The following is a 17,066-nucleotide window of genomic DNA, read 5'->3' as shown; positions in this document are numbered from 1 at the left end:
GAGGAGTACCACACCTTATAGCATGACATCTCTAGGACACTAGTACTTATATTTAAATTATTCAGGTTGTCTTTTTGGGAACATTGCAGCAATACTTAAATATTCCAATCTTGAGTCTCCCAGCTGTCCTTTTTTACTGGGTAAACCTGCTTGCAACTGGTAATGCAGTAGAGATATAACAGCTAAAATGGCCAAAATGCATTTTAACCTGTTAATCACGGTAACACACAGGAAACTATTAAAGAGTAACTGCTCAGACTTTCTAGATAAAGGAATTAGGAGAAGTCTCTAAAGGAAACCAGCTAAGAACCAGTGGTGATCACTCAGAGAAAGCAGACAGGTGAAAGCATCTTTTTAATTGACAATAATACAATTGGGGGCAATATCTGGTGTTAAAACTGGAAAGTAGGAATTGCTTTTCTCTTTTGTGGGCATATTTTACCCTTGATAGCAACAGAAGCGAGCTTTTATTTATAACAATGGAAAAGAAGTGCCAAGAGAGACTAAGTAAACCTTCCCAGAGCAGCATTGTCACAGTGCCAGGCTCATCCTCTGGAAGGCTCAGGGTAGTGACAAAGTCCTACAAGAAGCAGCTAAATTAGAGCTACTCTAATACACTGCTGCAGGTGAAAGCTTGGTTGTCATCTATTTGCTGAAGGACTCCATGTAGAAAAAGAGATGATGAGCCAGTTGCCCAGCAAAAATGGACTGCTTGTGTTTAAAAATAGCAGTTATTTTCAGCCTTTGCCAGGTAGGAGTGGTAGCAGCTCTCTGGAGCTGTCAGCAGCAGAGGGCGGCGATCGCGGTAATTGAGTCGCTCCAATGGGGCTCGTTTGTTACTGCAGGCCAGTTAATTCCTGACACTGAGCTACCTGATCAGAGATGGATCACATTTGGTTCATTTTCAGCTCCAAAGAACTGCAAAGAAACGTCTGGCAGCCTGGAAAGGTTTTTAAATAATGGCCACAGCCAGCACAAGCAGTTTCACTCCAGGCTGTAGGATCGGTCAAAGTCTTCATTAGAGTCAGGCAGCTGCTGCTACTGTACAATCCAGAGAGACAAAGCTTCCCTGACAAAGGTAAGGGGGCAGCACTGCCTGACACACACTGCTTAACATCACAGAACTGCTGGCACCACTCCAGCCTTTTGCTGCCTACTTGCACAAATGTTGCAGAGGTTTTAGCTAAATAAATTGCATTCTGCTATTTCTGCCAACAGGGTATATGTTAATTTGCGACTCCATATGCACCTTCTTTATTTCTCCAGTTTACATCCCTGTCACAGTCAAAAAAGAACTGTCATTAATTTCCAGACCATTCGGATCTGCACAGCACAAAATCAGGGTAAGCAAGAAGCTGTCTGTGATTCCTGGAGTGTTACAGGATGAAACCATAAAGCCATTCAGTGATGGTTTGGGTTTTTTGTTTGTTTTCCCCAAAGGGAGGGTGTTACTGCCTGTACCTGCATCTACTCTGCCTTCTATACCATGCTGTATACATCAGGTTGCAAGACTGCACCTAAATAATCACAAACTGGAAGCTTGCTAGGATAATTAATCCCAGTCTCCCTCATAGCTGAAGTGAGTAAACACTTAGATGCTTATGTTAAATTCCAGCATGTGGCAACCAGATCCATATATTTCACATCATAGTCAAACCTGACAAACAAACTGAGTGAAAGGCATGATGTAATACAGCAATTAAAGAGTTCTAAAATGAGCCAGATGATGCTCACAGCTGCAGCTCATTAATGAGGATAACAATGAATTAGAAATAGAGAATTTTTTATCTGCATTTACTCAAAGCAGCCAAATAACTCGCAACAACATAAAAATTAAGTTTATGTGAATCTAGCCCTGCAAATGTGTGTAAGTCATAAGCAGTAAATATTCCTCACATGTTAGAGACTATACAAAGGAAAATAGTATTTCTGCTCCAAGAAGCTGATAGTTGAAAAAAATATTGTGGAACATGGGAAAAGTAATTCCCATGCTCAGAACTGTACCATGGCAGTTGTGCTGAATGTGTCACATCTTGCTTTGAACTGTCCTGCAGATGTCCATGGCTTTGCTGAGTACCAAGACACTACTTACCCTGAGGGACAGTACCAGAGAAATTAAAGATCTGCATTTTGATAGGGTTAATATGGAAGCAGGGAAAATGAATCATGGAAGTACTTGTGTGAGTAGGATGGGGAGGTCAGTTTCCTAAACAAAAAGAAAGTGATCACAATGCTACTTCACCATCTCATGGAGACTTTAAGACATTTAGCAGTTTTGCTTAGAACTGCCTGGTTCCCATTTCTAAATCACAGATCATAAAAAAAAAATCTCTTTCATGATTCTGATTTGAAAGAGGGACAGAAAGGTTTTCCCATTTATCATCAGGGCATATTGAGCCCACTGCAGTTCACAGAAATGCATACAGACAATGTGTGAGTAGGAACAGGAAAACTAAAGAGAATGAACAGAGATTTCAGTGATGATTTGTACCTGCTGGGGAGGTAAGCACAGCATCCACAGCTTTAGGAGCAAAAATCCAGCATACATGGTCTTTCTAATGTTAATAGCACTTAAGTATGGCAACAATTATCTCATATATCCTATTCCTCCTTTTCATCTCTTTTATGGTGGTTTTGTTTCCATTCTGACAGCACTAAGCAAGGGAAGCAAGTGAAGTGACAACCCCTCATTCAGTGAGATGCAAACAGTGCAACAGTCCATGGATGGAGTCAGTGAATTGAAGGGCCTTGCTCCTTCCCTATCTTAGTGATCAGTGGTCATTTATTTTCCAATTTTCACTGAATTTCAGCTCATTAAAAAAGAGTTTTTTTTTTTTTTTTAACTAAGTGGGCTAGAAACAACCTGGAGAAGTCATCATCTGACTTTCTCCAAAGGCAGGATTGATTATCCTTAAAGGACATCCTGGAACAACTGCTGGATGGCAATGACAAACCACTGTAATGCAGTTTGACACACTAGCTTATATACAAATGCTGAATCTGAATCTCCTTTCTCCCCTGCACATGCAAAACAGGCAAAAAAAATCCTATATAATTTTGTAAGTAGTTGATAGGGCCAAAAATTTTTATGGTGATTTTTAATGAAGTTGCTATGTTTTTGCTACTTTCATCCAGATGTGCTGTGAAAATACCAAGGAAGTTACTGATCCCTACAAACACCTCCAGTGCTTTGGATGAAATGTGGCCTTGTGTCACAGCTCTTAGGAACTTGAGATAATGCACAGGGAGGGTTGTCTCCCTCCATCCCACAATTTACAGCAACACAAAAACTCAGCATTCAGGCAGCACAAGGAGCTTCAAACAAATTGAGGAATCAGATCTCACTGGGTGGATTTATGCTGCCAAACTGCTGCAAATTCCCTTCAGTACACATTGCATAATGGTTTCCTCTTGTAGCACAGTGTAAGAAAATTCAAGAGACATTGGAAGGAGCATGAAGTTACAGCTCCAAGTTTTATTCTTTCAGTTTTAGTTCTCTCATTTCTCTCCCAACAACCTTTAAAAGGAACCTTTAAAAGACTGGAGGGAAGAAGAAATCAGAGAGTTAGAAAAAAACCCAAACCAACAAATCTTCAGGAAAAGATCCTAGATGCCATGCCAACTACAGAAGGGAACCTTTGGCTTACTAATTCTCCTCTATTTTCCTTCCAAATAATGTGTATAGAAAAATCTCTGTCTTTTTCATTCTCTTTCCTCTGCATATTGTCACTGGGGCTTTGTTTGGGGTTTTATGTTTGTTTGGGGGTTTTATTTGTTTCGTTTTTTAACTGGGCTGATCTCATCATACAATGTAGTTATTAAGGAGAAAGGGCAAAATAATTTTATTCATGAGATGAAGAAAAGCTGCTTTGATGTGTTATTAACACAACTTTCAAAAGTTGCCTTGTTTTTTTATGAAATCAGGGTCTTATCAAAGGAAAGGGTTCTAAGCCCTCACCAACAGGTACCTAAAGAAATTCAGGTCATACTTTGTTGCATAATTTAGGGGATAGTAAAGTTATAAGATGTTAAAAACAGTAGGGGTGCAAGTCATCTCTGAATTTTACATAGCTAATATTTGAGATCCTGTACAGATCATTTATGCTCTGAGACTGTGGAGAAAAATTAGCATCTGGAGATACTCCAGACTGTGATCAAACACACCCACTGTAGGCATCTGTCTTTGCAAGAAATGAACTGTTTTCTGCAAGTGCCTCTCCCTCTCTCTCCTCCCACCCTCAGTGGCAATTCAGAGACCTGAAAGACCAAGGAGAATGCCACACCTAAATTTCAGATGGTGAGAGTCTGTTGAGAGGAACCCTGATTCACAGCTCTGTTTTGAAATCTGGGAAACAATCTGGAGTCAGATGCACAGATACTGATGCCTGATGGATCCATTGTTCTCATGGTACAAGAAATACCTCAAGCAACAACCTGGCAAAACATCTAGAGACACATTAATTCTGTGGTGACGGACTCACCTGATGATTTTATGGAAGAACTATAGGCAATCCCATTGTGCTGCTGATTATCACCAATTTCCAGAGTTGTAGTTATTACAGGCTTTGGCTTAAATTCCCGCTTAGGCCGACTGGATGCTACATTTATCCTGTAGCACAGAGAAGAGCAGCAAGAGATTTACTTAGGAAGAAAGAAGGAAGAAATACTTACAGAACTGAAGCTCAGGTTAAGTGCTTTGCTGTTTGAAAGGTGAAGTAAGAAAATCTTCTGCTGGTTCTGGTTTTAGGCTTCTTTTGGTCGGTTTGTGTTTTGGTTTTATGGCATTGGGTTTGGTTTTTTGGTTGGTTGGTTTGTTTTTGGGGGGAGTGTGTGTTTTTACTAAAAACTGTTCAATTCTCATGCAATACTTAAATTTCAACAAGTCCCTAATTTATTTAATACTTTGGTCCTGCTGACAAAGGCATAAAGCTTAACAGCCTGAGTTTGAGAAGTGATGAGCACCCACAGCTGCCACTGAGTTCAGCACAAGTTGCAGGAATGAGCTCCCTGGAAATCTCAAAGCAAATGACATATGGAGAAACACATCCAGGACAGAGGCCCAGGGACTGCATCTCACACATGGCCCTTTTATTAGGGAATACAGGGAAAAAACATTTAGCCAGCAAAACTGTCTAGTACCTCTAGCTGTGTGTGCCCCAGCTGAGAGCTCCTTGCGTCTGGTCCCTCCAGCTGGGATGGCACAGGGTGTCTGCAGACAGAGCTGTCCTCATGCCAGTGCTCACAGCCCCACAGCCACCCTGGGCTGAAAGCCCCAAGCAGCTCTCCTGACCCTGCCTACACCACAGTGACATCAGCTCTCTGGTGACCTGAGTGACACACCAGTGACAGCAGCATTTCTCCCTTTCCTTAGGCTGACACAAAGTACCTGGGCCCTTCATACGTGTGTTAAGCACAGCTCTGTTCCTGGCCAGCTGGCTGCTCCTAACTGTGCTGCAGAATTTTGTTATACCCCTTAATCTCAATAAAAACAGGCCAACTTTCAAGCAAATCCTCCAAAACACAACTCCAAGTATGCAAGTTGAAATAAACCTCTAAACAAAGGGAGGCTGTCCCCATTAACCACCACAGATGGGAGAGGCTCCGCACACACTCAGAGCTCCCTGGGCAGATCCTGTGTTACATTAAAGTCTCCCAGCACAGCAAGGAGCTGCCAGGTGGCAGAGGTTTAAAGCCATGGAGCTCAGTCTGGCACAAAGCACAGCAAATGTGCATCTGGGAGGTGGTGCTACAAGATCTGTTGCTTCAGTGGCTTTCCAACATTGTGAAGCTGCAGAAGAGGTTCAGCATTTTCTGAGGGGTTCTGTCTTACCGGTTTTGCAGCTTGCTCTGCAGGTCCTCCAAAATTTCTGTGGATTGTTTATGGTAATCTAGTGCTGCTTCTACAAACACAGCCAACTGGCTGACCTGTTCTACCTGAAAGACAGAGGAAAATGGTTGTAAGGGCTCTGCAGTACATTTAGCAGAAGGATAAACAAACAGATCATTTAAAACAGACCTGGTATCTCAAAAGACCACAGTACCTTGTAGAGGTTATTGGAAAAGAGCACATGTGATTCCAGCAAAGAAATTGCCAGCTGGAAACTGAACAAAACTGAGGTGTAACTTCGAGTTCACTAACTCAGGGCTGGGTCCTTAAGTCATTTCCTTTCACAATGTGCAAATCCCTTCTGCTTTCAACTTCCAAGCCAGCTGTCTGTCAACACCCAAGCCCAAAACATTAAAGAGGACATGACCCCTCAGCAGGTGAAAGTGGAGCTTTTCTGATCAATGCTGGAAGAAATTACACTGTGACAGCTCTTATGACTCAAACCCATTAGTGTTTATTATCAATGTTTACAAAGTGCAGTTCTGAAATGATCTGGACTTACCTCACTAGATGGCAGCATTTATAAACTGATAAATGAAACATGATTTATCTACTTGGATTTAAAACATATTAGCCAATCATTCAAAAATATGAATGATGAGGAAAGGGAGAATGTGAAGGAGAAAGAAAAACCAAAATATTATTATTCATGAAGTAACAAATAATCTCATTCCCCTAACACAAGCTGAAAAGTTCAAGCTGTATGGGGTATGGAGCAGTAACAGATATTTGTCTTCTTCAAGACAACATTAAGAAGACAGACCCCAAGAAGTCTGACATCTTTCCATTCCATCATGATGTCTTCAGACATTGGATCATAAGAAAATATCTGAGTAAACTTTCTACAAATGTTTTATGGACCCATGGCAGTTTTGTGTTATACTTTGTCTGCTTTTACTCAGTTAAAAAGATCATTAAAAATTCTGCCAGGACTACAGGAGAGCCAAACACTGTCACACAGCACAAAGAAATGAAATGCACAGAATCAAAGCAACAGCTGAGACAATCCCATCACAGTCAGAAGAGAGCAATATAAACAGCAGAGGACAACACACAAAGTGCCTGAGGTTTGGATGTGTGGTCAGAAAAAAATGCATAAAGGACTGTCCAAACAACTCAACTAAGAGCTAGGAGAAATATGGAGCTGTGGATTAGGAGAAGAGAAAGCGAGACTGGGAAAGAGCCAGGGAAACTTGAAGGACTAAAAGCTACTTAGGAAGATGAAGCTGGGACTGGCTGTGTAGGAATGGCATGAAGATGGATCTGATAAGAAGTGAATGCAACAGTGTCAATGTGGGAGGTCTGGAGCTGGCTGTGCAAAAACCTGAGGAAAGGTGGGGATCAGGATTGAGCCTGGGAAAGGCACCTGGCAAGGTGGCTGGGAACCAGAGCTCAGAGAACAGACTTCAGGGCAAGAAGACCAAGGGAGGGAGACACTTGGGGAACTGGAAAGGATCAGAAGGAGGTGATTGCAGTTAAGATCTCCACAAACACAGTGAGACCATTTAGGGTTAGACAACAAGGCTATAATGAGAAGTTTTGGGAGGACAGACAGACTGGGTCACCACAAGACTGGAAGGGGAAGAGCACAGAGTTTTCTTTAAACAGAAAGAATAGGAAATGGGTATAGAAAAAACTTCAGAGGGATATACAGTTCATCCCCTTACCCTAGAATGCATAACTCATCTGTTTTCTAGTGGCTGAGCTAAGCCAGTTGAATTCCTGCACTCTTTTATCCTTAGTTTGGTGCTCTGACTAATGATAAACAGTACCTGAAACATCTGTCAGCTGCCCATGCAAGACAGAATTGCTAAACACACATCCTCTGCAACCAGGCAACTGGTAGTGCCTACAGTGGGACAGAGCTGAAATTGTTGATAAGAGCATGCTCCAGCTTTTGCTGCCCTCATTAACTTACACTGGCAAAGCAGCAAGAGGCTTAACTGCCTTTCACTAAACACTGCTGTAACAAATGTGTCCCACTCACAAACAGTTCAGGAGCTACAGGCTGCTCTATAACGGGGTGTGCATAGAGAGAGAAGTTGCTTGCAGTTACATCGTCCCACTTCACAGCTCCTCACTGTTGCAGTTTGCTCACAGAAGACAGCACACTTTTTACTTTGTGCCTTTCTGTGATGCTGCATAGGCCCAAACAGGTCCAGCTCTCTTTTCCTACAATTCTATGATTATGCAGGAGAAAGAACATCCTGCTATTCCTCTGTGTGTGGACAGAAGAGAGGATTATCCTGAATGGCCACAGCTGCTCCTTATTTAGACATAATTTTATGATGGACTTGGACTCTGAGCCAAAGTCCACATATCTGAGCCCAAGCCACAAATTCACTCTATGGACTTTGCAGAGCCAAAGAGTAATAGTAATGATTTTCTGAGGTAAAATCATTCAGAGACTCCACATCAGCAGGGAAGTTTTGACTATAAGTGAGCTAAAATTCAGAAACCTCAGAGGATACATGCCTTTGCTTATACCTTCACGCTCCCACTGATCAAACTGCATTTTACTCTCAGCTAGTCCTACTTGGCTACTCTATGACCATCTTTGTCCGAGTCACTGTATCTCCAGAAGAAATTCTTGAATTCTCCCATTCTCTGCTGCGCATTTAGAATTGGGAAGAGACAGAGTTTCTGTTTTCAGACCTTACCTCCTGTGAAGGATGGGACTGGCTTTAACCAATCCCACACATTTGCCCCTCCAGGATGTACTGCAGCAAACAAAGATGAAGCACAGACTTACATCGTTTTCTAAGAAATTGAACATGCTTCTTTCAGCCAGTTCCTTTGACTCTTCAAATTTTTCTACTGCTTGTTTAACTTCTTCATCAGGTATCTTTCCAAAACGCTTCTTTTTATAATCATAATCCAAGCGGCGCCCTTCCAGCTTCTTCAAGTGATGCTAAAAGAGACACAACATTTCTGAGAAGGACCAAATGGGACATGCCCAAACAAACACACTGTGATCTCAGGAAATATCAGTGATGGATGCAAATATATGCAGACTTGAGGAAATACAAGGCTCAGAGACTTGTACAGTCCCTCCCTATGACCCAAGGCAGCACCAGCACAAAAATGAATGAAATTTTAAATAGAGCCCTTCAGCAGCACTTGGGGTACTGGCAGCCTTGATTTGCCTATTTTAGACACCCATTTCATGGACTTCGCTAAATGTGCCACAGCACAGATTCTCTGAGCTGTGGAGAGAAGCAGGATCCAACTTAAATATTTGTGCATTAACATACTCTACATATAATTCAATTTTACATTTTGAATTATCTTTAATATGACAACTAAAAGTTAAGGGGTTATATTCCCCTCATAAAGCAGTGCTCCAAAAAATCTTGTATTCTTCCTGTCCTTGTTATGTATCAACTTGACACTTCTATCTGATAAAACTACACAAGATTTTCTGTTGCCAAAAATCCTGGGACTGACAGACTCACAGAATGGAGTCAAAGTGACAGTACAAAATGCTCATTAAAGCTAACATCAAACAATTTATTTTCATCAGTTCAGAAGAACACAACGGAAAACAGCTATGCTTCAAAGGAGACAGCTACAGACATTACTGCTATCTTTCTGCTAAGCTTTCCACATTCATTTATGTGTAAACAAATAAAATAACTTCCATTTCTGCATTTCATCAGGGTTTTAACTTGCCTATTACCCAAATTCATTGGAATCAACAGACTCAGACAAAGACTGCCTGGATTTCTTTGAATTGTCACATTGCAAATAAAAACACTGAAAAACTCAACTCTTAAAGGTTAAAAATGTGTTCCTTAGTATACTGTATTTTCTCCTATAGTGACATATGGCACTTCAACATTTTATGACACTATTCAGATCGTTCTGTGTTTGCCCTGAAAAGCCTTTTTTAACAGTTATATTCATTCTCCATTATAAACAGCTTTAGGCTGACAGAGATGGTAAGATAGGATAATCACTAGCAGTAAATCACAGCCCACTCACATGTTCATAAGCATTAATAAAAATGTTCATTAAAATAAAACAGAAAAAAAATAAAGAACATAATTCTCTTCACTCTGCTTGTACTGACTGTACAAGCAAAACAGCAAATTGAGTAAGTTAGACAAGGGAGAGATAGTCCAGCATTCATCCTAAGCAGATTTTGTCACTATTTTGCTAGACAGAAAATCTATTACAACAAAATTTATTTACCTTATTGTTTTCAAGAAAAATATCTCAGGGAAGTAGGGTTGATTTGACTCTGATTATTGCTAAGTGAAGCTCTACCCTGAAAACTTACCCCAATCTCTTTTAAGTCTTTATCCTGCAATAACTGTAGAGGATCAATAAAATTTTGTTTGACATTAATATCAAGAGAGTCCTTCACTTCTGCCATTTGCTTCATGCTCTCACCAGCATCCAGTAGTGCAAGGCCTGTGGTAAAGAATAGGCTCTTATACCTCAAGATATGTAAAAGCAGAACATTTGTCTTTTAAAACAGCCATTTCAAATAGATATCTTTGTATCTGCTGCAGTCCCTTGAAGAGTAAAAAAGAAAATAATGCAAGTCATGTTTGTTCTCTATACAAAACTGGAACTAGTTCTGTTCTAGTTCTGTTCTGGAACTAGTTTTGTTCTGAATTACATTTTGGGTTATTTTTTTCCCCAACAGATATCAGAGGAAAAAAGAAAAATTTCTCCCTACTGTACACAAGTTATTACTAAAACAATCATCCAGTGTTACTGTTTATTTCTTTCTACAATAATTTTTCCTTTAGTTTACTTCTCAAATTGAGTAGAGCCATTTTTATATAAAAGTTAAAAAAAATAAACTGTATTTGAGATTTGAGAATCACTCTAAATTATTTAGGTTTGGTGACTTAGAAACTAAAATGCTTAATAACAGGGATGATCAGCCAGCATCAGTAACAGTGTTATCAAATCCACCTGCAACAGAGGCAAACGTGCAGGAACATTCTGCCTCTGAGCGGTCAACCATCCCCTGACGCTGCACTTAACCTTCTCTCTTACCTGCAGTGGCCACCTACACAGGTTATGTCAGTGAGTAACACTTTGCAAAGGACTTTATCTGAAATCTTGGCAGAGGAGATGCACAACTCACCAAACATAGACTCATCGCCCAGCTCTCTGCCATACCGTATCATGCAGTCTCCCAGGAGTCCCTCTGTCTGGGGGTAGCCTGTGGCTTTAACTTGTCCTCTGATCTTTGACATAGTGTTCAGCATTCCCAGCTTGGCCCTGTATGCTAAGAGGGGCACAAAAAGAAAAAAAAATTAAAAGTGATAAAACCAGTTTTAAAACTCATCTATTTAAAGCAATGAATCATTTCACAAGCAAAGCCACGAAGCTCATCTCAGACTGGTGATTTTTTGTTGTCAGTAACTCACGGTCCAAAGTTGAAAAAATATTCCATTCAACAATATGGGTCATATGAAACTAGTTTTTATTCCCAACTGAAAAAGCATCATTTCTCCAGGCAAATATTTACTGACACTCACATTCCTTTGACTAGTCCTGGTTGTGAGCTCCTTGATTAGAAATACTGCAGACAGCAAATGCAGGACACAATCACAGCCAAAGCCAACTTCCATTCCCTCTTGCTTAGAAGAACTTTGCAGAACTCCACACAGAAACCTCACAATGATGACCTAATTATCTTTTATTTACCTAAAATAATTTCCAAGTAATAAAACAATGTTCATGAGAATCCAACACCTATTGTTCCTATCCTACCTGGATTTGGCTGAAGGTACTCCGTGGATTTGGACAGAAGCTCTGTGACAGCTTTATTAGTAATATCAATTTTCTGAAAAATAAAAGTAAGTCTACTATGAACATTAAAAATACATAAAAAGACAAGAGCAATTAAAAAAAAAACAATTGTAAAAGCAGAAACTGGCACTAACATTGTTTAATTTGCAACACAACTCATCTGTGGATAGCAAACATATCAATTTCATGTAAACTTCTGAACGTGGATTTAAACCAAAAGATATGATATTTTACCAAGAGAAAATCTGGCCCAAGTAGTCAGGATGTTATAATTGATTTTATCAGACGCAAAGGCTTTGTGATATTTACAAAGTCTCATTAACAGCACAGACTTCTCTAAACTCCCACACAGCCAGAGGAAGGCTCCTCCTGATGAAGAGGAATTTCTGTTCACTGTCGAGAGGTGTCAGTGGAACCTGATCTCTGCTCCAACAGCCTTTGTGGGTGTCTCCTCTCCCTTGGCTGAGCTGACAAGGCTCAAGGACAAATTTGCATTTATCCCCTATCCTTTGTGTTTGGAAGCACATTATAGGGTTTCCCCCCCCAGGTAAATCTACAATACTATTCAACCACTTGAAACATGAAATATTTTTGATTCTGCAATAGCTTAATATTGAAAAACATAATGTGACTTTTCTTACCCTTTCCATCTCTTGAAATTCCTCATCTAGCTTTGTTCCTTCTGCTCCACTTATTTTTTCACTGAATAGCTGTAAAAAGATAAATTTAATACACAAAAAAAGGTATTGCTATTTAATTACAGAATAAATATCTCTGAGAGTTACAGGAATTGACTCCAGATCAGAAAATAGCCAGCATCCATTTGAGGTAACTGTGCAGGACAAAAGTAAAGAGTCTTGGAAATGAAGCCCTCCCTTCAAGAGAGACAAAGGTACCTGATACCAATTTAGAACAAGCAAACAAAAAAATGTTTTCTCATGCTTGAAGAGCTTGTACTCTACAGGCATGACCCACACTGCAGATTTCAGCATAGGGACCAGTCTGACTGCAGGTAAATCCACAGTAACCTTTTCAAGTGTGTCTCTGCAGCTTTGTACTTCTGAGTGCCTTCTGTGTGCCAGCAGGTTCAGGGATGTAACTCCCATTGCTGCTGCTGGAGTTGTGTGCAATTCTGTGGAAGGAACAGACTTGTGAAAATGCTTCACTGTGAGACTGAGTACCTTTGTGACCAAAATAAAAATGCCAGGTGTTCTTCAAAAACTCAAAGCACCAGTTTCAGACTGATTTCAGTAAACCTTCTGAAAAGGCTAAAAGCTAACCAATTTGGTGTGAGAACTCCAGACTGTTGGATCTGACTGCGGTCCTCACTGAGTAAATCATGGCCAGGAATAAGCCACTGAGCAGAACTCAGCCATCTGCTTCCTGCAGTGCATGGTACCTGCACTGTGACAACATGAAAAGAAAGCCAGATCCTCACCCAGTGTGAAACAGCCTTTGAAAGCATCCCTCCACTAGACAGTGATTTAACACATATTCAACATTAAATTCCTTCAAAAATACCTAACAGTTCTCTGTTTTAATTGGCTTTTATCACTGAAACTGTCACAGTGTAATGAGAAATCCAAGCCTAGCTCACTGAGTGCTGCTGGTCCCCAAACCTGTCCTCAATAAAGTGTTTTGTTTGTCCTCAGCACCTTCTAAAAGGGAATTCACTGAATTAGAAGGGCCCTGGGGACTTGCATAACCTGAAAATGGGTCAGGGCTCTGAGCAGTGCAATGGTTCCCTGTTCTCTGCCACTGGGCATGGCACAGGTGAGGGGGGAGGACACTGCCCTGCCAAAAACCAGCAAGGAGTTGATGAAGCAGAGCTGGGAGCTCAGCAGTGGCTGACCTTGCATCAATATCACTGCTACCACACAGAGAACAGTCCTGCTTAAGGGAAAATGTGAGTTCAAAGAGAGACGTACAGCTAATTATTCCTATTGGCTTTAGAGCAGCACTCACAATCTCCATGTTTAATATGCCAAGCAGCACACACACTTGTCAGGATCATTTCTCTTCCAGAGCACTGACAGAACAAGCACAAAAGCAGATAAAACAGATGGAAAAGCCCAAATACCAGCGATCTCCTGTGGGTCATCATCTTGCTGCTGTAAGATATGACAGCAGAGGAGTGACCTGAGGTCACACAAGGAGCAGGACACTGCCCTGGTCTCTGCAGGAATGTCTGAGCAGGCCTTGAGCAGACACAGAAAGGTACATGACAAGGCTGCATGAAAAGCAGGAATTCCTGTCAGGAGTTCTGCAGCTCCTCCACAATAACAGTTTCTGTCTCCTGTCTGTGCACTGTTAATTCCAAAAATAATCAATGCCATTTTCCACAGCCTCACACATGTCTTCTTTCTCCAGCACGCAAGGAAGAGATCTGTGGTTTCCCAAAACCCTTTCCAAAGGCTGAGTGCAGTGGAGGAATTACCCTTCTCAGGCTTAAGCTGCAAAACCCACATTCAGTAGCCCACAGCTGCCCCATTACAGATAATTCATTTATATGATGGTGAAAAATAAACCTAATGAAGTAATGTGATTGACTGTGAAAGTGTAATCAACAATAAAATTCTACATCTATTTTACAGAGACTTGTGGACACAACTCCTCAGGGCCAGCCAGGGGATCTGCAGACACTGTTTCATACAGACTCTGAAGACAACCTAACACCCACCTACACCTGGGGAGAAAGTCCTGAGCATAACAAAAACAATTCTGTTAAAAAACTTTCCCAATTCTATGCAAACATTAATGATACTGCAATTTGTAGCCCAAGGACACACTTCTTCAATGGTATTCACCCTGAGCTCTAATAGCCTTTGAAAAACAATGCTCCATAAAAAATGATTCCTCAAAGTCTGTACGCCATCTGAGCTACTCACAGTAAAGACTGGTATAAAGTTCTAATAGTTATAATTAAATTTTACATCTCTACAGTCTATTTCATACTGGTATAATTTGGAATAGCTAGTCTTGCATTTAGGAACAAAAAAGCTTTTGTTCTGATCATACTGAATTTAGGAGTTGTAAAACTAGCATCACCCTTCTCATAATTAAAAGTCACAGGATATCCAATTAATTATTGAAAATGGATGCACAAAAGAGACAGCTGCTGACTTTTAGTTCCCTGACTATTTGCTGAGCATCATTTACATGCCTTATACCAAGCTGCAAAATGCTTTGGACATAAACAGAGGATGCCCAGCTGAGGGGCTGTGCGGTTAGGTGGCAATATGTGCCACCTCACCAAAGACAGAACTGCTGCCATCACACAAGGAATGTACTCGGAGGGAGCTCAGAATTTCTTCTACAGGAAGAATCCTTCACCTCCAAATTCAGAACCTGGGCAAAATGGATTCAGCACCATTTCACTAGTCAGAGCCACAATTTGTGTCTGTAAAAAAAACCAGTTCCCACCAGGGGCCAGCAGCCCTTTACTGTTCCTCTGCAGGTCAGAAGCCAAAGGCTTCCATTAATCCTGTTTCTGGTGAAGGCTTCCCCCAGATCCAGCCTTCCTAGCCTGCCTCTTGATCAAACCCCACACTCAGAGAACAGCTCTGCAATAGGAAAAACTACTTTATCTCAAGTGTCTGTTCAACTTCCTCCATCACAGTTATATTAGAGTTTGTGAGAGAAACAAAAAAGCAACAAAGCTTAATTATGAATATGAAAATACTTTCAAATCAGCCATTTGTATTATCACCTCTTATTTAAAGTTACACATTTAAAGTTACACAAAGTACTTTCAATGGCAAAACCTGCATGGTCTATATAAGACATTTATGCCTGAAGAACCACTGCAGTTTGTACACAAATGCTCCTTGCTTGTTACTTCTTCCTAGATCCTACTGCTCTTTTTAAAATTGAAAAATTAAATATGACGTTGTATTATAAACAATCTGAAAGTCTCTGGTGGGCTTATGTAGAATTTTACATGAAAAAAGTGCAATAAAACAAACAGGCTTTGAAAGAAACCCCTCCAGATATTATGATTTCTATTTTAGTTCTGTATATCCAGCTACAAATCAAAATGCAACTTGCAATTTTGTTACAATCGGAGAAGACTAAATATCTATCTGCTAAGGCATTTACATTCCAAGAAATCATCTGAGAAAAAGATTTTTCTATAAATCTAATATTGGGATTTTTTTCTCATGATAATTCTTTGCTATTCTATTTTTTTCAGATAATATAATTTTCTTTTGATGTGTTTTGTTATGATGAAGCATTGCCTCAACCCTGGTGATGTTAAAATCCTGGAGAAGGCCTTGAGTAATCTGATCTAGGGGAAGGTATCACCATGGGGCAGGGGGTTTTGGGACTGGATGATTTTTAAGGTCCATTCCAGCCCCTTACCACTCTGCAATTTCATGAACACAGCACATGAGCTGTCCACCAAAACTCTAAACTAAAAACATCTCAATATTTAAAATAAAAATAGTGAAAAATTATGTTAAAATATTAAGATTTATCTCTATTGCACAGGAATAATATATTTCCCCATTGTTATATGGATTATAAAAAACAAGCTTCAGAAAAATGCCATATTTTACTGATTTTTTGTACATCATATCCACTGAATTACACTAGTTTTTCATATTTCACTATAGAAGGTTACTGAATATAAGAAACTGCCAAAAATATCCCAGATCAACAGAGAGCTGATAAAAGTCTCAAAACAATTACCCTATTTTTTTTTAATATATCCACTGGGTATTTTATAATACAAGTCAATGGGACTCTTGCCAGCCAATACTTGCACACGTGCTCTGACCTTCTGTTTCACTTGGTTTGCCCTTCTTTTGCAACACTCCAACCAGGACTGAACCATCACAGCTCTTCTGTTGTTATTCAGCTACTGCTGAAAGAAGTGGCTTGCCAGAAAAACTCTCCTGCACATACCTGGACAGGAAATCAGCCCATGCTATTTAAAGGCTGAATGAAAGGTATCAGATTCTATTAAAGGCTTAAGAGCTTTTAATGACTCTTTACAAAGTTACAGCATTTATTTTGTTCCGAAGGACTGGCTGCTGAAATTATCTGTTGAAACTTTAATGGGATAGAAAATTCCTACATTTGTCATAAATATGCACGCTGTCAAACCCATGAGGCAAAACCTAGATTTTTTTTTATTCTGACAAAAAAGCCAAGGCTATGAAAAGATTTTAAATTTATTTCCCTCTCTCTCTAAAAAGGAAGCAAGAAATCAACTGGGAAAATGAATAGATTCATCCCAAAGTTAACACAGGGTGAGCCAGGAAATAATGTAACTGTATGGCTACATTTCCCATAGAAACAGAACTGGGCCAAACTGCAAAAATGCATTAAGTACATCTTAAATACAGTACTTAGTACAAAATACTACATTCCAGTATGGTTAACACACAATAGTTATGCT

The 17,066-nt window shown here is 40.1% G+C and overlaps 1 protein-coding gene across 1 annotated transcript in view; it reads right to left on the bottom strand.

The window, feature by feature from the left end:
• Window positions 1-17,066, bottom strand: part of SH3GL3 (SH3 domain containing GRB2 like 3, endophilin A3) — a 42,369-nt gene that overhangs the window by 1,908 nt on the left and 23,395 nt on the right. The window contains exons 2-8 of the mRNA XM_064722097.1: window positions 12,304-12,372; window positions 11,624-11,696; window positions 10,992-11,135; window positions 10,170-10,303; window positions 8,640-8,798; window positions 5,831-5,934; window positions 4,482-4,609 (exon numbers count right to left, since the gene is read on the bottom strand). Coding sequence (XP_064578167.1) covers window positions 4,482-4,609; window positions 5,831-5,934; window positions 8,640-8,798; window positions 10,170-10,303; window positions 10,992-11,135; window positions 11,624-11,696; window positions 12,304-12,372 — 811 coding nt within the window. The remainder of the gene's footprint in view (window positions 1-4,481; window positions 4,610-5,830; window positions 5,935-8,639; window positions 8,799-10,169; window positions 10,304-10,991; window positions 11,136-11,623; window positions 11,697-12,303; window positions 12,373-17,066) is intronic.

The sequence above is a fragment of the Zonotrichia leucophrys genome, chromosome 10, assembly GCF_028769735.1.
Source record: "Zonotrichia leucophrys gambelii isolate GWCS_2022_RI chromosome 10, RI_Zleu_2.0, whole genome shotgun sequence".
NCBI lineage: Eukaryota > Metazoa > Chordata > Aves > Passeriformes > Passerellidae > Zonotrichia > Zonotrichia leucophrys.
The sequence above is the reverse complement of the archived record's forward strand: the minus strand, read 5'-3'. Positions and strand labels throughout refer to the sequence as shown.